Source organism: Coregonus clupeaformis, chromosome 17 (assembly GCF_020615455.1).
Source record: "Coregonus clupeaformis isolate EN_2021a chromosome 17, ASM2061545v1, whole genome shotgun sequence".
Lineage (NCBI taxonomy): Eukaryota > Metazoa > Chordata > Actinopteri > Salmoniformes > Salmonidae > Coregonus > Coregonus clupeaformis.
This window is the reverse complement of record NC_059208.1, coordinates 39776370-39799045: the sequence shown is the minus strand read 5'-3', so window position 1 is coordinate 39799045 and position 22676 is coordinate 39776370. Positions and strand designations below refer to the sequence as shown.

At 43.6% G+C, this 22676-nt stretch overlaps 2 protein-coding genes across 3 annotated transcripts in view; one reads left to right on the top strand and one right to left on the bottom strand.

Moving 5' to 3' along the window:
* LOC121585558 (sialidase-1-like) lies at nucleotides 1–11998 on the bottom strand. Its single transcript, XM_041901879.2, is given in 7 exon segments — nucleotides 1–1068; nucleotides 1224–1443; nucleotides 1811–1993; nucleotides 6161–6186; nucleotides 6189–6422; nucleotides 9613–9802; nucleotides 11654–11998. Coding segments are annotated over 7 exon segments (1170 nt in total). The 5' UTR covers nucleotides 11750–11998; the 3' UTR covers nucleotides 1–847.
* Nucleotides 11999–12342: 344 nt separating this feature from the next.
* LOC121586356 (transmembrane protein 268) overlaps nucleotides 12343–22676 on the top strand; it is a 32620-nt gene continuing 22286 nt past the window's right edge. Inside the window, exon 1 of one of the 2 annotated variants that reach the window (XM_045226319.1) lies at nucleotides 12343–12358. The gene's annotated coding sequence lies outside the window, so the exon portion shown is untranslated. Of the gene's footprint in view, nucleotides 12359–13333; nucleotides 13351–22676 lie in introns of those variants that run through there. The other variant, XM_041902975.2, reaches the window with a different exon arrangement.

Here is a 22676-nt window from a genome sequence, read left to right as displayed (position 1 = left end):
TGCAACAAAATAGGAAAAACGCCAAGGGGGATGAATACTTTTGCAAGGCACTGTAACCCCCTAAACATTTTCCTTCCCTACATCACAAAATAAAAGAGATGGGTGGGAGACTTCCCCCCTCTCTCAGCTATGGGAGCCTCAACAGAAAGGAAGCGTGGCTACACCAACATCCCACCAATCATTACAGACTATCATAGCTTCAGTAAAGGACCCTTATTAGTATGCTTGGGCCATACTAATAAATGTATACTAGGCACCAAATGGAGGAAAACAGACTAAAACAGGGAGGGACTACCTGAACTTTCCGTTTTCCGTTGCAAAATGTTTTGCTACGTTTTGCTGCGGTGTGCCTTAATGAATACAACCCTGATGTATTTAAAAGCCCACCTTAGGATAAAGTGGCACACAACTGTCATTCTTGGTATAATAAAACAGTAGTTTGTATTTCTCCATGTCTCCCTCCACCTATCAAAACAAAGTGGTGCTGCAAAGTCCCATGAGTCCTCCTTCCTGAGAGAATCTTCAACATCCTCTTCCCTTTCCCTCCCCCACATCCCTCCCCAGCTGGACGTAGAACCTGCTCCTAACCACAGATCTAGGATAAATTCCCTAACCATAACCATTATTAAGCAGATAAAAATATCTGGGCCCGTATTCAAAAAGTGTCACCGAGTAGAAGTGCTGATCTAGGATCAGGTCCCCCTGTCTATATAATCTAATTCGTTATGTTCTAAAAGGCTAAACTGATGCTAGTTCAGCACTCCGAGACGCTTTGAGAATACGGACCCTGACCCTGGACCAGTGGTTAGAGGCAGACTCTACCTAGTCCCCTCCCAGCCTTACTCTACTACAATCCACCGTAGAGGTGGATCTTGGCGAAGGAGATGGTCTCATCGTAGTCCTGGTGGCCTTTCTCGTAGATTACAAAGATGAACTTCCTGTCCTCCGCGCCGCCGCTCGTAAGTGATGTCATGCAGGAGTAGCCGCTTGGGCCCGCCCAGATCTGGACAGCCTTCTTCTCCCACGACGTGCCATTGGTCAGAGACCAGCGCAGGGTTAGGTTGATCCCTGGTAGAAAGGAAGGAGACAGAGAAAGAAAGCAAGAGGGACAGAAAGTTTGAGGGTGGAAGTAAAAGAACTCACCACTATCCCCCTGTCCAACCCACTCTGTCCACCAGAGGGCCACCAGAGGGCTCCGGCCCCATCCCCACCCCTTTCCTTACTGTGGGTACTGTCAGCTGGGTTGGTAAAGTACATCACGCCCTCCTTCTGCAGCGCCCCTGCCGCTACCATTGGGTCTATCAGGGTGGAGTCAAACACCAGCTGCTCCACAGGCAGAGTCTCACCCCCGTCTAGGCTGCGCACCACCATGCGGCAGCGGCAGTGGTAGTTGTTCTGGTTGCGCACGTTGATGACGATGCTGCCGTCCTCCATCTCTACAGGCTACGGAGGGTGGAAAGAGGCAGAGAGGAGTTTGATTGAGGAACTGAGGTCAGCCTGATCATGGGCTTTATCTGTTAAAAGCCAATACAGAGTTTCTCAAGCACTTCTCATCAAGGGATACTGATAGTTGTTAGTCAAATAAATCAATATCTTTCCAATCCCTGACACAAATAAAGTTGAGGAACTGCATTGTAATCAGTATACAGCACTATAGCACAAAACCAGAACTACAACTATAAAACTAGTACCAGACTAGTAAAACTACAGACTAGTAAAACTCAAGGGTTGCCTAATAACTATATAGGTATTGTACTGTGTGGCATCCTTTCCAGTCCTTCCTGCCCACTCCCTCCCTGGTTAGCTTTACCTGGCACTCGTCTGGGTTGAAGTCCAGGGCTTGTTTGGGCTGGTTGTAGGGGATGCTCTTCAGCGCGGCGCCATTCTTCCAGTTTTGTCCATGGTCGTCACTCAGAATGCAGAAGACCCCGTCACCCTCCAGGGTGCCATGTCCACACACCACCAGACGCCCCTTAGCAGGAGGGTAGTGCTTCTACGAGTGGAGACATGGAGAGACACAGTCAAAATAGTGTACTCTATCAAAGCACAACAGTTCAATCGAAACAACTGACCTCGGTGCATTGACCCTAAGATTTATTACTAAGGTTTATTACACACAATATAAGGGTTAGGGGTGATAGAAATTGGCCTCATAAAGGAAAGAACATCCAGAATGACTAGCTAAATACTGCTGAGTCCAAATACACACAGGCAGGTTAACAACACTGTAGGAAATGCAGATGTATTGAAAAAGAGAGAGTAGCTCATCGTGGGAGATATGACTCAAACTTACTGACAACACACAGTAGGCTACGTCAGCAATGGTATCACGAGGAAGGAAATAAGGAGCTCTCTTCTCATATGAAAGTAGAGATGACAAACAAATAAAGCGGGGGAAATTATATGAATTAAATTATATGAATTAAATTATATGCAGGGATGAAAGTAAGACGGAACGGTCCGGTATGGAGTAGCAGCAAAATAAATAGTGGGGGTACACCATACTGGTAAAACATGAGCCTATCACAATAGTTAAAACATAGATTTTAAGAAAACTGTAGGCTATTACACTATTTATCATTACCGCATTTCAGTCGTATGAAAAATTAGCGAAGAGACTTGAAAACTTGTGGAATACATGTTTTTTTGTTTTGTTTTAAGTTTTAAATGTCACATGCACAAGTACAGTGAAATGCCTTTCTTGCAAGCTCTAACCACAACAATCCAGTAATCAATAACAATGTAATACTAAAAATAACAAGGTAGAACAAAAACACACGAGATATCAAAATAAGAAGAACACGATAAGGTAAGTAAGCATACTATATACAGGTTCAGTTCCAGTACCATATTTACAATGTGCAGGGATACTGTAGCGATAGAGGTAGATATGTATAGGGGTAAGGTGACTAGGCATCAGGATATGATAAACAGAGTTGCAGCAGTGTATATGATGATTGTATGTGAGTGGGTGTGTGTAGTCAGTATAAATGTGTGTTGGAGTATCAGTGTGCGTAGTGTGTAGGGCCCTGTGAGTGTGCATAGAGAATAAAATACAAAGATCAACTCAGATCGTCCGTGTAGCCATTTTGTTAGCTATTTAGTTAGCTATTTAGCAGTTTTATGGCATGGGGATAGAAGCTGTTCAGGAGCCTGTTGGTGTCAGACTTGATGTACCGGTACCGCTTGCCATGCGGAAGCAACAGTCTACAGCTTGGGTGGTTGGAGTCTTTAACGATTTAATGAATACGCTCCAAAATGCGGTGTGGTTCAACAATAACACTGACATTTTTGCAAAGGCAAAGATTAGTGGCCGAGACCGACACTTTGTGTAGGCCTAATGAATGACAATCACCGAATATCATTCATTCATTTTTTTTTTGTTGTGTTTTGTAAGTGATGTCTCTGCATTTATCAAATGGTACTGTATGGATGCCAGATTTATTCCAATTATTATTGGAGTAGCCTAATGGTTGGAATAGTAACTGAAGTCTGGACACTGAATGTAAGCCTCACACGTAGCCTATTATAATGTTAATTCCTGCAGAATTAAGTGATCCTCGCAGTAAAATGATAGTCCAAAATGTAATGATAATTTTGGCTAGGGAACAGGAGTGGAGAAATATGATTCATTTCTTTCAGCATCTTGAGAGAATGCGATTGCGCACTTATGGACCTGTTGTGTAGCCTAAACGTGAAATTTATTCAGCAACATAAAAGCTGACAGTATTTCATTTTCAACCACATCAAATATGCATCCAAGACAAACTGAAATACTATCAAAAACATGTTGGATCTTTTTCACAGCTTTTCATTTCCTTTAAACCGGTCAAACTGATGTCATTTGGAAATCTCCCTGGTCCCTAAACATCCTCACTCTGTGAGAGAAGCAGAAATGAAAGAGAAAACTTTACCAATGTCAACTAGATTGATCTTTCTATCGATTATGACATTATTCTGGTGAGCAAGGCTTTATTTAGCATTCTATACGAGCATCAAGTAATGACAGAAGAGATGCTGCATGTATCTAATTTTAGACAAGTTGACTAACAAATAGCCTATCAAATGTTGGAGCTTATAAGCAGAAAAATATATAAATTAGGCTTAAAAATGTATTTCCCACACCATATCGTTTAGCCGTCCCTGAGTAACGTGCGCAGGTAGTCTTCATGAGCCTTTGAAGTAATTGTTTGACAATCAGATGAAAACATCATAAATGGTTGTGTTTATGCCACATTAAAAAGGTAGCCTCATACATTTTAAAAATGAAACGACAAATCTTTACTATTAGGCCCATAGAGATCCTATTTGTAATTCTATGATTAGGCCCATAAAAAAAAAAAATAATAATAAAAAGCACGTGCACACATAGGAGGTCCCCGTACTGGGAAGAAATTAAATCTACTTTCACCCGATATACAGTGAGGGAAAAAAGTATTTGATCCCCTGCTGATTTTGTACGTTTGCCCACTGACAAAGAAATTATCAGTCTATAATTTTAATGGTAGGTTTATTTGAACAGTGAGAGACAGAATAACAACAACAAAAATCCAGAAAAACTCATGTCAAAAATGTTATAAATTGATTTGCATTTTAATGAGGGAAATAAGTATTTGACCCCCTCTCAATCAGAAAGATTTCTGGCTCCCAGGTGTCTTTTATACAGGTAACGAGCTGAGATTAGGAGCACACTCTTAAAGGGAGTGCTCCTAATCTCAGCTTGTTACCTGTATAAAAGACACCTGTCTACAGAAGCAATCAATCAGATTCCAAACTCTCCACCATGACCAAGACCAAAGAGTTCTCCAAGGATGTCAGGGACAAGATTGTAGACCTACACAAGGCTGAATTGGGCTACAAGACCATCGCCAAGCAGCTTGGTGAGAAGGTGACAGCAGTTGGTGCGATTATTCGCAAATGGAACACAAAAGAACTGTCAATCTCCCTCGGCCTGGGACTCCATGCAAGATCTCACCTCGTGGAGTTGCAATGATCATGAGAACGGTGAGGAACCAGCCCAGAACTACACCACCGGAGGATCTTGTCAATGATCTCAAGGCAGCTGGGACCATAGTCACCAAGAAAACAATTGGTAACACACTACGCCGTGAAGGACTGAAATCCTGCAGCGCCCGCAAGGTCCCCCTGCTCAAGAAAGCACATATACAGGGCCATCTAAAGTTTGCCAATGAACATCTGAATGATTCAGAGGAAACTGGGTGAAAGTGTTGTGGTCAGATGAGACCAAAATCGAGCTCTTTGGCATCAACTCAACTCGCCGTGTTTGGAGGAGGAGGAATACTGCCTATGACCCCAAGAACACCATCCCCACCATCAACCATGGAGGTGGAAACATTATGCTTTGGGGGTGTTTTTCTGCTAAGGGGACAGGACAACTTCACTGCATCAAAGGGACGATGGACGGGGCCATGTACCATCAAATCTTGGGTGAGAACCTCCTTCCCTCAGCCAGGGCATTGAAAATGGGTCGTGGATGGGTATTCCAGCATGACAATGACCCAAAACACACGGCCAAGGCAACAAAGGAGTGGCTAAAGGAGTGGCTCAAGAAGAAGCACATTAAGGTCCTGGAGTGGCCTAGCCAGTCTCCAGACCTTTATCAGATAGATAATCTGTGGAGGGAGCTGAAGGTTCGAGTTGCCAAACGTCAGCCTCGAAACCTTAATGACTTGGAGAAGATCTGCAAAGAGGAGTGGAACAAAATCCCTCCTGAGATGTGTGCAAACCTGGTGGCCAACTACAAGAAACGTCTGACCTCTGTGATTGCCAACAAGGGTTTTGCCACCAAGTACTAAGTCATGTTTTGCAGAGGGGTCAAATACTTATTTCCCTCATTAAAATGCAAATCAATTGATAACATTTTTGACATGCGTTTTTCTGGATTTTTTGTTGTTGTTATTTTGTCTCTCACTGTTCAAATAAACATACCATTAAAATTATAGACTGATCATGTCTTTGTCAGTGGGCAAACGTACAAAATCAGCAGGGGATCAAATACTTTTTTTCCCTCACTGTGTGTATATATATATATATATATATATATATATATATATATATATATATATATATATATATATATATATTGTGTGTGTGTGTGTGTGTGTGTGAGTGAGTGAATGAGTGCGAGAGAGGGACCCACCTGAATGCCAAAGCCGGGCCCGGGGCGAAGTTCTTAACTCCCAGCTGGACCGAGAGGTTCCTTGGTGAGCTCCAGCTGAGACCGTCGTCCATGCTCTCCACCAGCATAATACTGGCGGGGTCACACTGGTACTGGTGGAAGCACAGAGAGTAGATCAGCAGCACAGAGCCAGTCTCCTCATCCACCACCACAGAACCCAGGTTCAGCCCGTCAGCCAGTGAGCCATCGTCCACTATGAAGGAGGTGGGAGACCACGTGGCACCTAGGGTGGAGGGGAGGTATAGAGGAGGGAAAGGGGAGAGGGGAGGAAAGTATCAGTTGTGAGTAAAGTGCTATAAATTACAGTGCATTCGGAAAGTATTCAGACCCCTTCACTTTTTCTACAGTTTGTTACGTTACAGCCTTATTCTGAAATTGATTTTTTTTAAAGAATCCTGAGCAATCTATACACAATACCCCATAACGACAAAGCGAAAACAGGTTTTTAGAAATCTTTGCAAATGTATTAAAAATAGAAAACATAAATACTTTATTTACATAAGTATTCAGACCCTTTGCTTTGAGACTCAAAATTGAGCTCAGGTGCATCCTGTTTCCATTGATCATCCTTGAGATGTTTATACAACTTGATTGGAGTCCACCTTTGGTCAATTCAACTGATTGGACATGATTTGAAAAGGCACACACCAGTCTATATAAGGTCCCACAGTTCACAGTGCATGTCAGAGCAAAAACCAAGCCATGAGGTCAAAGGAATTGTCCGTAGAACGCCGAGACAGGATTGTGTCGAGGCACAGATATGGGGAAGGGTACCAGAACATTTCTGCACCATTGAAGGTCCCCAAGAACACAGTGGCTTCCATCATTCTTAAATGGAAGAAGTTTGGAACCACCAAGACTCTTCCTAGAGCTGGCCGCCTGGCCAAACTGAGCAATCGGGGGAGAAGGGCCTTGGTCAGGGAGGTGACCAAGAACCTGATGGTCACTCTGACAGAGCTCCAGAGTTCCTCTGTGGAGATGGGAGAACCTTCCAGAAGGACAACCATCTCTGCAGTACTCCACCAATCAAGCCTTTATGGTAGAGTGGCCAGACGGAAGCCACTCCTCAGTAAAAGGCACCTATGCCATGACAGCCCGCTTGGAGTTTGCCAAAAGGCACCAAAGACTCTCAGACCATGAGAAAGAAGATTCTCTGGTCTGATGAAACCAATATTTAACTCTTTGGCCTGAATGCCAAGCATCACTTCTGGACGAAACCTGGCACCATCCCTACGGTGAAGCATGGTGGTGGCAGCATCATGCTGTGGGGATGTTTTCCAGCGGCAGGGACTGGGAGACTAGTCTGGATTGAGGCAAAGATGAATGGAGCGAAGTACAGAGAGATACTTGATGAAAACCTGCTCCAGAACGCTAAGGACCTCAGACTGGGGTGAAGGGTCACCTGAAAATAGCTGTGCAGCAATGCTCCCCATCCAACCTGACAGAACTTGAGAGGATCTACAGAGAAGAATGGGAGAAACTCCCCAAATACAGGTGTGTCAAGCTTGTAGTGTCATACCCAAGAAGACTTGAGATTGTAATCGCTGCAAACGGTGCTTCAACAAAATACTGAGTAAAGGGTCTGAATTCTTATGTAAATGTGATATTTAAGTTTATTTTTTATAAATTTGCAAACATTTCTAAAAAACAGTTTTTGCTTTGTCATTATGAGGTATTGTGTGTAGTTTGATGAATTAGAATAAGGCTGTAACGTAACAAAATGTGGCAACAAATTAAGGGGTCTGAATACTTTCCGAATGCACTGTATGTTTATATATATATATATATATATATATATATATATATATATATATATATATATATATATATATATATATATATATATATATATATATATTTCCACAATATGAGGTTGGAATAATACTGCAAAATTGTGAAAATGATAATGCCCTTTTAGTGTAAATTTAATAAAAAATACATTTCAGCCTTTTTTGGTGGTATTGAGTTTTAGCCTGCCTGGTGACGTCAGCAGGAAGTAAATGAGTTAACAGATCAAAAAGAAAGAGAGTTCCAAACCAATAACAGCTCGTTTTCAGTTTTCCCCTCCCCACTCAGACCACTCCCAGACAGTCCTAGCAATTTATTTTATTTTTTTAATCAATCACAGTGAGGTAATTGTTACCCAGAAATTATTTTATATTGAGATATAAATGGCTGCATTGGACCTTTAAGTGAACATTTGGTGCTTTCTGATTAAAGGTCCAATGCAGCCATTTATCTAAATATCAAAACAGGCTGGAATTTCAGGCAGTCTTTTCAAACAGCTCTTACACTAAAAGGCAATTATCATAATTTTCCCAATTTCACTGTATTATTCCAACCTCATAGCGTGGAAACATATATAAAACACAGGAAAATCACATTTGACGACACTGTGCCTTTAAGATAGAAGGGCCTGCTCAGAGAAGGTCAGATAGACATTTTCTCTGCTTCTGTGCTGGAGGGGTATTCTTGTTGCAACTTGTAATAAACATAGATTTTTTATTGATTTTATCTGCTACTGCTCTCCTTTTTGTTCACCTGGAAATTCCTATTAGTGACACACTGGAACTTTGATATGCCCATAGTATTTTATGTTAAACGATATATAGAAACATTAGCCACATCTTAATTTCTCTATATTCATGTTTATATTTTTCAATATTCATAAATTGTTAAAAATAAGTAAAATAAAAAGGTACTACTCATATTACAAAGCAAGTGGTAAATCTTCATATGACACCAATTTTTGCATTGTAGCATCTACAGATGAAACATTATGGAGTCTGAAAGGAGGCCTGGGTAAGGCCCAAATGTCATAAATATGCCAACTTTGAACAATTATTGCTCAATTATGCTTTTAGATACAAATGTCAAATATATGTCAACAAATCCTTCCTCCAAAGGACTATTCAATGGATTACATTTTGTAAAAATCCCCCAAATCGGGGTATTTTTTTGTCTAATAGAATACACAAGGTGTCATTTCGAAATTTGGTTGTGCATCAGCAGTTTTTCTCTTGTTATGTCAGTCACTGACAATCACTCAATTAGCCCATGTCAGGTAAAATGTTTTAGATTGGTCAATTAGTCTAGTGGCCAGCTATCTAAACATGTAGTAATCATGTTCGAATTACCGACCGGGGGGGCCCCCATTGATCATCAGATATCATATTAAAAACTGCAAACATTTGTCTCCACCCTATGGCAAAATGTGTACAGTTAAAGGAAAGTAGCTGTAAAACAAAATATTGCTTAGGGCCCCCAAAAGGCAAGCTGACTGCATGTGTGGGTATGGATGTGGGTACGCAGTTCCGATTTTGTGGCCCCCAACCCCATCAAAGTTACCCATTCCTGCAATACACTGTCTCTCTGTCTGTCTGTCTGTTTGCTCGCCCTGACTGCCTGCCTACCTCTGTCTGTGGAGCGTCGCATGGCAAGGAACTTGGCCCCCACGTCACTGGCAGACTTCTTCCGGGCCTCAGCGAAGGCCAGCAGACTGCCCTTGGGGGTGAAGGAGAGCAGGGGGATCCGGTAGGTGCTCACCTGCCCCGCCCCGCCACTCACCCACAGCAACTGCTCATCATAGACCAGGGGGTAAATCTGGGAGAAAGAAAGAGAGACTCTCAATTTGGCTCATTGCTTGGCAGAAGCAGCCACTTTCCAGAAACTGAGTGGGCAGAAAGCGAACCTCCGAGTTCCCTCTTGGAAGAAGCTTGGATTTTAGCAAACAAGAACTGTTGAAAGAGACAATTATAAAAAAGACAGCATGTGACAGTGACCACGTTTACATGCACACAGTATTCTGGATAGTAGCTCATATCCCGCTTAAGGTCTTATTAGGGATAAGCTGTTTACATGCACCTTTGATATCCCGTTCCCAAGTATCCCTGTATCCATGAATAAACAGAATTTTCCTAATTTAAGTTAATATGGGTTAAATGGAATAGTAATTGAAATATGGACACTGTCTGTAGGTCTATAACTTCTCATATGTAGTGTTATATAATATTAACAGAATTATGCATTTCTTGCAGTAAACTGATAGAACACATGTTAATTTTGTCTCGGGAATAGAAGTGGAGAAATATAATTTCCTTCTTTAAGCATCTCTTGAGAAAATTAGAATGCGGTGTAATGTGTTATCTTTGACACTTATGCAAGCAGACAGTATTTCAACCACATAAAATATGCACCCAAGACGAACTGAAGTCTTATCATTAATGTGTTTCATCGTTTTCTCAGCTTTTCATTTCCTTAAAACCTGTCAAACGGATGACATTTGGGCATTTTGCACAGGACCAATGTTTCGACTGTTTTAGAGTTATTGCGTTTTCTCCCCGGTACCTAAACGAATCAGACTACTTTACAGGCGTTAACTAGATTACTAATCCGTTCATTCTATCGATGGAAAACATTATTCTGGTGAGCACTAGTTTATTTAGTCTTCTCGGGCAACAAGTTAGAACAGAAGAGAAGCTGCATGTATCTAACTATAGTTGACAAACAAATGGCGGTAATTATAATATGGCCTACCAAATGTCGGAAATGAATTATAAACAGAAAAGTAGCCAGTAGCCTATACGGTCCAGTAGCCTACGGAGTATCAGCTAAATCAATTATTATGGAATTATGGTGGATCGAACTACGCAGGTAGCCTACTTTTTTAAGTAATTTTGACAATCAGATGAAAACATCATCACACACGATAATTGAGTCTGCGCAGACCGCGAAAAACAGTAAACGGGATAAGATGTTTACATGCCACAGTATCCCCTCTAAAATCATATCCCAGGCATTTTATCCGGGTTTCTTATAACCGGGACACAAGCTTTTCCGGGTTATTTTAAACGGGATCTGATGTTTATATGCGTCAACTCAAAAACAGAATACTTGAGTATCCCGATAATAACGGGATATTGGTGTGCATGTAAACGTGTTCAGTGACAGAACAAGACCAATAGGGTGTGTCAGTAAAATAATTATCTGTGCGATCGAAGCTCACTAATGTATGACTGGGAGTAGTGCATCATTAACTGTAATGTCGAGTGGCATGATCCTCCAGAACAAGTGATATTCATGTTCACATATGCCACCAATAAGTCAACTTATCTGCTATTATATTATACTCTGAAGACACAGGATGGATGACTACATTTTGAGGTGCAGGAGGTTAAGGTCTGTTTTGGTCGCTTAGCTTTGCAACGACCTGTGAGTGCAAACTTAGAGCAAGTCTATTCCACTGTTGGTCACAGATAACAGCTATTGGACCATAACTTTATTGTACCCGAAATCATTATACTGCGATGGTTTCTTGCAGTGAACAATCTACAACATATGTACATCTTGCAAAACTGTGCAGAATTCTGCAGAATAAAATGCATTCATAGATAGTGAATCAGGAAGACAACCCATGACCGACAAACCGGTCAAAATATCTGACAAGTTTCCTACCTGGCCAAAAGAAGTGCATAGACACGGAGATAGCGCAACCGAGAAAAGCACTGCGAGTCGGCTTCGTAGCCCCATCAAACCAGCCCTTGCAACCATGCTGGTAGGTCCGTTCGGTATTCTCTCGGCTCTTTGACAAAGAAAGTTGTGATACTGTGGAATCAGTGCAAAAAAAACTGCTACACTGTAAAGCCACAGACTTCCGGGAATCTAGATTCGAGCCGTCTTAAGTAGTCCAACATTTTATTACTCCAACCTCGTGAAAGTGGCAAACAGACACATTTTTATCAAAAACAACTTCCAACTCGTTATGCTGCACTGTCTTTGGTAGATCAGTGAACCATAAACACCGCGGTCATATGACTAAGGTTGGCGGCCACATGATTAACTCGTCATACATTGAAAATAAATCAATACAATTTGGAAGGGAAAAGTTACGACCGTCACAAAGTCAAAATTGGCTATATAGTTAAAATTCATAAAAACGAAAATTAGATTTTTGGTATTAATTTAAGGTTAGGGTTAGCAGTGTCGTTAAGGTTAGGGTTTGGTTTAAAATCGAAATAGGCGGGGTTTATGACTTTGTGGCTGTGGTAACTAGTAACGACCGGAAAAGCTGTGGGAATCAGATGGGCCATGCAATCCGGGATCCTTGGGACGTCTATCCGGGATTCTACCCCATTGAAGTTGAAATTAAAAATAGTTAAGGTAAGGGTTAAGGTTAGTGTTAGGTAAGGGTTATTTTAACCACTTGTATAATCTATTTGCATACACTTCAAACAGACATACATACCCACCAGACGCCACTATGGATTTCTTCACGGTACCCAAACCAAAAACAGATTTAATGCGTCACTCAGTTATGTATAGAGCCATGTCATTGTGGAATGCTCTGCCACCAGAGGTTACTCAGGCAAAAGCAAGTTTAGCTTTAAAATATATATATATATAATATATATATATATATATATATATATATATATATATATATATATATATATATATATATATATATATATATATATTGTATCACAGCGCTTCTCCTCTAGATCTAATTTAACTGTACTGTGGTCCTCTGTAGCTCAGCTGGTAGAGCACGGCGCTTGTAACGCCAAGGTAGTGGGTTCGATCCCCGGGACCACCCATACACAAGAAATGTATTTTTTATTTTTTTTATTTCACCTTTATTTAACCAGGTAAGCCAGTTGAGAACAGGTTCTCATTTACAACTGCGACCTGGCCAAGATAAAGCAAAGTAGTGCAATAAAAACAACACAGAGTTACATATGGGGTAAAAAAAAACATAAAGTCAGAAATACAACAGAAAATATATATACAATATATATACACGCATGACTGTAAGTCGCTTTGGATAAAAGCGTCTGCTAAATGGCATATTATTATTATTATTATACTGTATATAAGAATATGAATATGTATATATTAGTAGTGTGTAAATAGTATTTTAGTTGTCTTTCCTATATATAACTCTTATTTTATTATTTATTTTGAATTTAATGTAATATCTTTTGTTTTTGTTGTCTATTACTGTTCTGTACTTTGTCATGTATTTGTATGTTTTATGTGGACCCCAGGAAGAGTAGCTGCTGCATGTGCAGTAGTCAGTGCTTAATTTGTAAATTGGGAGGTGCCGGAACAGAAAGTGAGCCCGAGAGGGGGGTGACCTGGGGGACTCTGAGGTACCGGAACGCATAAAAATAACAAAAATCTTTCTAATAAAGCATTGCATGCATTATCATCGCTTTTGCTTACTGGCATAGAGCAGTGGTGTGGAGCCAGTTGCAAAAGTTGCACACATGGAGTACATTTTTTGTAGCCTAGAGTCCGGGAAAAATGTGGCCTTTTTTAAACGGATTTCATGCAATTCTATATCATTTTAGATGACTGGAGACTTTCGCAGAATCTTTTTTAATACCTCACAAATGATCAAAATGGCAGGCTACTTTGACACTGACAAACTGAGAATCTGAGATCAATAAAAACGACCTTCTCTTGAATCCATCAATAGCATAGGTGTGTAGAGAAACACATATTGTACAATATGAGGAGGAAATTATAATCCTAAAAAAGTTTATAGTTTCACTGACTCACCCAATGATGTGCAGCTCACTCATCGGCCAAAAGCTTATCTCTCTCTTGCTTTACATTGTAAAACAATGCTGTTCGCTCAATATGCCTATTTGGAAGTTGATAACTTGGTAACATACAGACAGATTAATATTTTATTTTCAGCAGGATCCATTTGCTTTCCAACCTGTGTTTTCCAGCGATTGTATTTGAAATATTGCGAAAGGCCTGTTTTGGCTGCATGCTGTTCACTGACAAGATTTGCCACACGTTCCCGACTGTAGCCTTGTGATTTGGCTACACACAATCCACAGCTAGGCTATTTTTAAAAAAATTAGCCATTGATCATCTGTGGCTAAATTATAGGCTTACTCCTGGTGTAGTATTGGGAATTATTTCATTTCCTTCTGAACAGCAGCACCTCCAGCACACTTCCCGCAGCTATTATTCTATTAGGAAATAAATGATGAAGTGCAATGCTGGAGAGATGAGAGTTGCAGGCTCATGTCTATAACAGCACAGAGAGGGAGAGAGATCATAGAAAGTGTGTCTCATTTCAGTTCTGTGAGAGATACCGACGTGCTTCTCTATCTCACCACAGTAATGGCCACGCGTTTGTCTATATAGGCTACAATGTTGCTCAAACCATAAACCCGGGACCGCCCAACATGAATCAATTCTTAGAATATCAGGCACGTTTTCACATTACGTTTTTTAGGGGACATGACAATTACAGAGGAATCAAAATTGAATTACTCTGATTGGTTTTATTAGGATTTTTACATTGCAAACAGTGAACATTATTGTTCATGCCACAAGAGGTAGGCTACCTGATCCTGGCAAATGGGTTCCGAAACGAAAGAGTACAAAACTGAGAAGTGCCGGATCCTGGTTATACCTGCTAGACCATGCTGGTCAGACCAGCTTGACCAGCATCCGACCAGCACTGACCAGCACCAGCATGGGTCAGCTAGTATAGACCACCATGGACCAGCTTGAAATGTATGCTGGTCTAGGCCAGAGCCAAATATAGAGAGAATTGGGCCAATGCGGTTTCTGTCTGAACGTTCATAGAGTGCCCCTTTCTCCTCCATAGCAGTTGCTAACTGATAATTGATGCTTCCACGTTGTTCTCTAGGTTGATGTTTATTTCTGATAGTTGTCAACCTATAAACACAGACTTGGAAACACATTATCCCAAATGCTAATCAATTAAAACGTTTGGTAAATTCGCTGCACTGTTTTTCTTGTTTACAGTGGGTCATAGGGAATTGTCGGAGGCGCTCTCGTGTTGTTACATCACCAACATTTCCAGAATAAAGGCGCTAACATGGCAGCAGTTCAAAAACTTGGCCGAACTCTCTATACATATGGCTCTGGTCTATGCTGTTTTTTTTAGCAGGGTTGGCCTTGGTTATATTTTTATATACAGTGGGGGAAAAAAGTATTTAGTCAGCCACCAATTGTGCAAGTTCTCCCACTTAAAAAGATGAGAGAGGCCTGTAATTTTCATCATAGGTACACGTCAACTATGACAGACAAAATGAGAGAGAAAAATCCAGAAAATCACATTGTAGGATTTTTTATGAATTTATTTGCAAATTATGGTGGAAAATAAGTATTTGGTCAATAACAAAAGTTTCTCAATACTTTGTTATATACCCTTTGTTGGCAATGACACAGGTCAAACGTTTTCTGTAAGTCTTCACAAGGTTTTTCACACACTGTTGCTGGTATTTTGGCCCATTCCTCCATGCAGATCTCCTCTAGAGCAGTGATGTTTTGGGGCTGTCGCTGGGCAACACGGACTTTCAACTCCCTCCAAAGATTTTCTATGGGGTTGAGATCTGGAGACTGGCTAGGCCACTCCAGGACCTTGAAATGCTTCTTACGAAGCCACTCCTTCGTTGCCCGGGCGGTGTGTTTGGGATCATTGTCATGCTGAAAGACCCAGCCACGTTTCATCTTCAATGCCCTTGCTGATGGAAGGAGGTTTTCACTCAAAATCTCACGATACATGGCCCCATTCATTCTTTCCTTTACACGGATCAGTCGTCCTGGTCCCTTTGCAGAAAAACAGCCCCAAAGCATGATGTTTCCACCCCCCATGCTTCACAGTAGGTATGGTGTTCTTTGGATGCAACTCAGCATTCTTTGTCCTCCAAACACAACGAGTTGAGTTTTTACCAAAAAGTTATATTTTGGTTTCATCTGACCATATGACATTCTCCCAATCCTCTTCTGGATCATCCAAATGCACTCTAGCAAACTTCAGACGGGCCTGGACATGTACTGGCTTAAGCAGGGGGACACGTCTGGCACTGCAGGATTTGAGTCCCTGGCGGCGTAGTGTGTTACTGATGGTAGGCTTTATTACTTTGGTCCCAGCTCTCTGCAGGTCATTCACTAGGTCCCCCCGTGTGGTTCTGGGATTTTTGCTCACCGTTCTTGTGATCATTTTGACCCCACGGGGGTGAGATCTTGCGTGGAGCCCCAGATCGAGGGAGATTATCAGTGGTCTTGTATGTCTTCCATTTCCTAATAATTGCTCCCACAGTTGATTTCTTCAAACCAAGCTGCTTACCTATTGCAGATTCAGTCTTCCCCAGCCTGGTGCAGGTCTACAATTTTGTTTCTGGTGTCCTTTGACAGCTCTTTGGTCTTGGCCATAGTGGAGTTTGGAGTGTGACTGTTTGAGGTTGTGGACAGGTGTCTTTTATACTGATAACAAGTTCAAACAGGTGCCATTAATACAGGTAACGAGTGGAGGACAGAGGAGCCTCTTAAAGAAGAAGTTACAGGTCTATGAGAGCCAGAAATCTTGCTTGTTTGTAGGTGACCAAATACTTATTTTCCACCATAATTTGCAAATAAATTCATTAAAAATTCCTACAATGTGATTTTCTGGAATTTTTTCCTCAATTTGTCTGTCATAGTTGACGTGTACCTATGATGAAAATTACAGGCCTCTCTCATCTTTTTAAGTGGGAGAACTTGCACAATTGGTGGCTGACTAAATACTTTTTTCCCCCACTGTAGGCCTATTGCACATGATGATGATTGTAATAGGAATTTCCAGGTGAACAAAAGAAGAGCAGTCACAGATAAAGTCAATCATAAATCAATTGTGTTTAATACAAGTTGCAACAGGGAGACACCATCCAGCATAGAAGCAGAGAAAATGTCTAACTGGCCTCTTGGAGTCAGGCCCGTTATATACTAATCAGACTGCACCAAGTGTACTGTAAACACCAGCCTGAAAGGCTTGTAGGAAGTCAAAACAAAAGGCAGTGACTTTGTCAGCTGCTACAGAATCACACTGTGTTTCACAAAAATTGTCACACCCTGATCTGTTTCACCTGTCTTGTGCTTGTCTCCACCCCTCCAGGTGTCGGCCATTTTCCTCATTATCCCCTGTGCATATACACTACCGTTCAAAAGTTTTGGGTCACTTAGAAATGTCCTTGTTTTCGAAAGAAAAGCAAAACATTTTGTCCATTAAAATAACATCAAATTGATCAGAAATACAGTGTAGCCATTGTTAATGTTGTAAATGGCTTTTGTAGCTGGAAACGGCTGATATTTAATGGAATATCTACATAGGCGTACAGAGGCCCATTATCAGCAACCATCAGTCCTGTGTTCCAATGGCACGTTGTGTTTGCTAATCCAAGTTTATCATTTTAAAAGACTAATTGATCATTAGAAAACCCTTTTGCAATTATGTTAGCACAGCTGAAAACTGTTGTGCTGATTAAAGAAGCAATAAAACTGGCCTTCTTGAGACTACTTGAGTATCTAGAGCATCAGCAATCGTGGGTTCGATTACAGGCTCAAAATGGCCAGAAACAAATAACTTTCTTCTGAAACTTGTCAGTGTATTCTTGTTCTGAGAAATGAAGGCTATTCCATGCAAGAAATTGTCAAGAAACTGAAGATCTCGTACAACGCTGTGTACTACTCCCTTCACAGAACAGCGCAAACTGGCTCTAACCAGAATAGAAAGAGGAGTGGGAGGCCCCGGTGCACAACTCAGCAAGAGGACAAATACATTAGAGTGTCTAGTTTGAGAAACAGGCACCTCACAGATCCTCAACTGGCAGCTTCATTAAATAGTACCCGCAAAACACCAGTCTCAACGTCAACAGTGAAGAGGCAACTCCGGGATGCTGACCTTCTAGGCAGAGTTGGAAAGAAAAAGCCATATCTCAGACTGGCCAATAAAAAGAAAAAGATTAAGATGGGCAGTCTGAGATATGGCTTTTTCTTTGCAACTCTGCCTAGAAGGTCAGCATCCCGGAGTCGACATTAACATTACAACATTAACAATGTCTACACTGTATTTCTGATCAATTTTATGTTATTTTAATGGACAAAGAAATTGCTTTTCTTTCGAAAACAAGGACATTTCCAAGTGACCCCAAACTTTTGAACGGTAGTGTATACCTGTGTTTTCTGTTTGTCTGTTGCCAGTTTGTCTTATCAAGCCTACCAGCGTTTTTACCCGTACTCCTGTTTTCTCTCTAGTCCCTGTTTTCTAGTTTTCCCGGTTTTGACCATTCTGCCTGACCGTGAGCCTGCCTGCCATTCTGTACCTTTCGGACTCTGCTCTGGATTACTGACCTCTGCCTGCCCTTGACCTGTTGCTTGCCTGCCCCTGTTGTTGTAATAAACTTTTTGTTACTTCGAACTGTCTGCATCTGGGTCTTCTCCTGAACCGTGATAGTACGAACTGGCCATGACTGACCCAGCAGACTCGGACCAGCTCCACAACGTCATCCCCTCCCAAGGAGCCGCCATTGGGAGACACGAGGAGTTACTTCGAGGTCTTGTGGACGGATTCCAGACCTTGGCAGAACGCCATGACTGTGCCTTGAATAAATTTTCTCCATTATCTGGGAGAGAGGCTGCCCGGAAGTTACTCCAGCTTCGCCAAGACTCCCGCAGTGTGGCGGACTATGAGATTGATTTCCGCACGTTGGCTGCCGATAATGCCTGGAACCCGGAATCCCTGTTAGACACATTCCTTCATGGAGGAGGTTAAGGACGAGCTCGCAGCCCGGGAGCTGCCTACGGATCTCGATTCGCTCATCGGCTTGACCATCCGGATCGATGGGCGTAGGAGGGAGAGGAGGTCTGATTCCGGTCCCAATCGCTCGCCCAAGGATCCCACCTTGCCTCCGAGGAACTCCGGAAGTCCCCGGCGTCTACGTCCCCGAGAGGATCCGAGCTTACCCACGTCCCCGAGAGTCTCCGAGGTCTGCCAACTCGCCTTTTTCAGAGCCGATGCAACTCGGCAGAGCTAGGCTGTCTCCAGCCGAACGCTTACACAGTTTTAACACCCAGAGTTATCTGTATTGCGGCACTGCCGGCCATTATGTGTCTACCTGTCCTTTAAAGAGACCAGGCTCATCAGTAGGTACGATCACTCTGTTGGGCCTTAAGGATAATTTTTCTTCTCCCCTTACTCGCACCCCTCTCCATGTCATCCTGCTGTGGGGCGACCAGTCTAAATCTCTCCGGGTTCTCATTGACTCTGGGGCCGACGAGAGTTTCATGGACGCCACCCTGGCATCCCCACTCAGCCCCTCTCCAGTCCCATGTACGTTAGAGCACTGGATGGGCGCTTTATAGGCAGGGTCACCCACAATACTACCCCTATCCACCTGATTGTGTCTGGGAACCACAGTGAGTCTATACAGTTTATGCTCGTTATGTCTCCTCAGGCTCCCGTGGTATTAGGGTTTTCTTGGCTCCAGCACCACAATCCCCTTATCAACTGGACTGCTGGTACTATCGTGGGCTGGAGCCTGTTCTGCCATGGCCATTGCCTGAAGTCGGTGCAGCCTGCCCCTGGACGTCTTCCGGTGGGCTCGGAAGAAGCCTCGGACCTCTCCGCCGTTTGCACAGAGTACCAGGATCTCCGGGAGGTTTTCAGCAAGGGCCACTTTGCTTCCTCCTAATCGACCCTATGACTGTGGGATCGACCTTCTCCCGGGCACTACACCACCTCTGGGATGGCTGTATTCACTGTAGGGTCCGGAGACCAATGCTATGGAGACGTACATCGAGGACTCCCTTGCTACAGGGGGTATCCGGCCTTCCGCCTCCCCTGCCAGTGCAGCGTTCTTCTTTGTGGAGAAGAAGGACAAAACCCTGCGCCCGTGCATCGACTACCAGGGCCTCATTGACATCACGGTTAAGAACCGCTACCCGCTACCACTCATCGCCTCGGCTTTCGAGCCGCTCCAGGGGGCCACTATCTATTCTAAGTTAGACCTTCCATCGCTCCACCATCTCCTTCCTTGGATACATCATAGCTGCTGGGAATGTGCAGATGGATCCGGGAAAGGTGAGAGCGTTGGTGGATTGGCCCCAACACACGTCCAGAGTGTAGTGGGGCGGCAGGTAGCTTAGTGGTTAAGAGCGTTGTGCCAGTAACCGAAAGGTCGCTGGTTCTAATCCCCGAGCAGACTAGGGGAAAAATCTGTCGATGTGCCCTTGAGCAAGGCACTTAACCCTAATTGCTCCTGTAAGTCGCTCTGGATAAGAGCGTCTGCTAAATGACAAAAAATGTAAATGTAAAAATTTAGCTGCAATGTTTCTTAGGGTTTGCCTATTTCTATCGCCGTTTTATCCAGAGTTACAGCACCCTGGCTTCTCCCCTGTCAGCACTCACCTCTCCCAAGGTTCAGTTCACGTGGTCCCCGACTGCTGACCGGGCGTTCCTGGACCTTAAGCACCGCTTCACCACTGCTTCCATATTGATCCATCCGGACCCGTCCCATCAGTTTGTGGTGGAGGTAGACGCTTCAGATGTCGGAGTGGGGGCCATCCTGTCCCAGCGTTCTGCCCTGGACCTTAAGCTGCATCCCTGCGCCTTCTTCTCCCATCGCCTTAACGCCCTGGAGAGGAATTATGATGTGGGGAATCGAGAACTACTCGCGGTGAAGATGGCCTTGGAGGAGTGCAGACACTGGTTAGAGGGGACGGAACTTCCATTCATAGTGTGGACGGATCACAAGGACCTGGAATATCTCCGCACCGCCAAGCGTCTCAACTCCAGGCAAGCTCGATGGGCCCTGTTTTTCACCCTTTCAACTTCACCATCTCCTACCGCCCGGGGTCTAAGAATGTTAAGCAGGACGCGCTTTCACGCCGCTATTGCCCTGCCTCTACACCCTCGGACCCCGAGACCATTCTTCCTACCTTGTGCCTAGCGGCTACCCTCGTTTGGGGAATAGAGAACCAGGTCCGTGAGGCGCAGCCCCCAGGGGGGCCCGGCTAACCGGATGTTTGTCCCAGACGCTGCCCGCTCCCCGGTCCTGGAAGGGGCTCATTCCTCCAGGCTTGCCTGCCATCCTGGCTCCCGTCGGACCCTGGCCTTTGTGCGACGATGCTTTTGGTGGCCCACCATGGTTCCAGATGTCTCCGCGTTCGTCGCCGCCTGCACGGTCTGTGCTCAGAACAAGACTCCTCGGCAAGCTCCGGCTGGTCTCCTTCAACCTCTTCCTGTCCCTCACCATCCCATGTCACATATATCTCTGGACTTCGTCACTGGTCTCCCTCCGTCTGATGGCAACACCACTATCCTCACGGTGGTGGAAAGGTTTTCCAAAGCCGCCCATTTCATTCCCCTCCCCAAGTTACCTTCTGCCAATGAGATGGCCCAGGTCATGGTGCAGCACGTCTTCCGAATCCATGGACTTCCGGTGGACATGGTTTACACACTTATTGGATCGTCGGCCAGTCTGTCCTCCGGGTTTCATCCCCAATCCAACGGCCAGTCGGAGTGTGCCAATCAGGACCTGGAGACGACTCTTCGGTGCCTTGTCACAGCCAAACCCACCACCTGGAGCCAGCAACTCGTGTGGGTGGAGTACGCCCAAAACACCTTTCTATGCTCGGCCACTGGGCTCTCGCCCTTGAGTGCTCTGTGGGTTATCAGCCCCCGCTCTTCCTGGAGCAAGAGGAAGAGGTCAACATACCCTCTGCCCAGATGTTCATCCGCTGCTGTCGGCGTACCTGGAAGAGAGCTCGGTCCGCTCTTCTCAAGACCACCTCCAGGTATCGCCACCAGACCCAGGCTCCCCGCTATCGTCTTGGGCAGAGGGTATGGATGTCCACTCGGGATCTGCCTCTCCGGGTAGAGTCCCACAAACCTTCCCCCCATTTTATCGGCCCTTTCCCCATTTCCAAGATCCTTAGCCCCTCTGCTGTTCGCCTTCTGTTGCCCCGCACCCTCCGTAAACATCCCACGTTTCATGTATCAAGGATTAAACCTCTGTCTCGCAGCCCTGTGTCTCCTCCACTGCCCTGGATTATTGACCTCTGCCTGACCGTGAGCCTGCCTTCCGTTCTGTACCTTTCGGACTCTGCTCTGGATTACTGACCTCTGCCTGCCCTTGACCTGTTGCTTGCCATCCCCTGTTTTTGTAATAAACTTTTGTTATTTTGAACTGTCTGTATCTGGGTCTTCTCCTGAACGGTGATAAAAATACAATAATCAGTGTGTCCTTGGTCCTTGTACCTCCAGTCTGGCGTCAATCACTATCAACAGATATGAGTTTAATCCATAACATACAGCATCTAGTCTAGTGAACATTACGAACAGAACACTGTAAATTATGTGTATTACAGAAAGGGAAAATATATAAATATGCTAAACATTGTTAAATCACTCTAAACTGAATATGAACTTTGTTCACCTTCAATATTACCATTACAATGATGATGATGATGATGATAAGTGCCAGACACAACTAGCTAAGAATTACATTTAATTTACTCCTTCATACCACAAGATGGCATACTAGGCTGAGAACTGTAGTGACATGAAAGACTGGCCACCATGCCTGTGTTGTGCCGTGCCACAGTCACACTGTTTACTGTAGTCTGCTGTGTCCAGAGTAATAAACCATTGAGACACCAAGTCAAC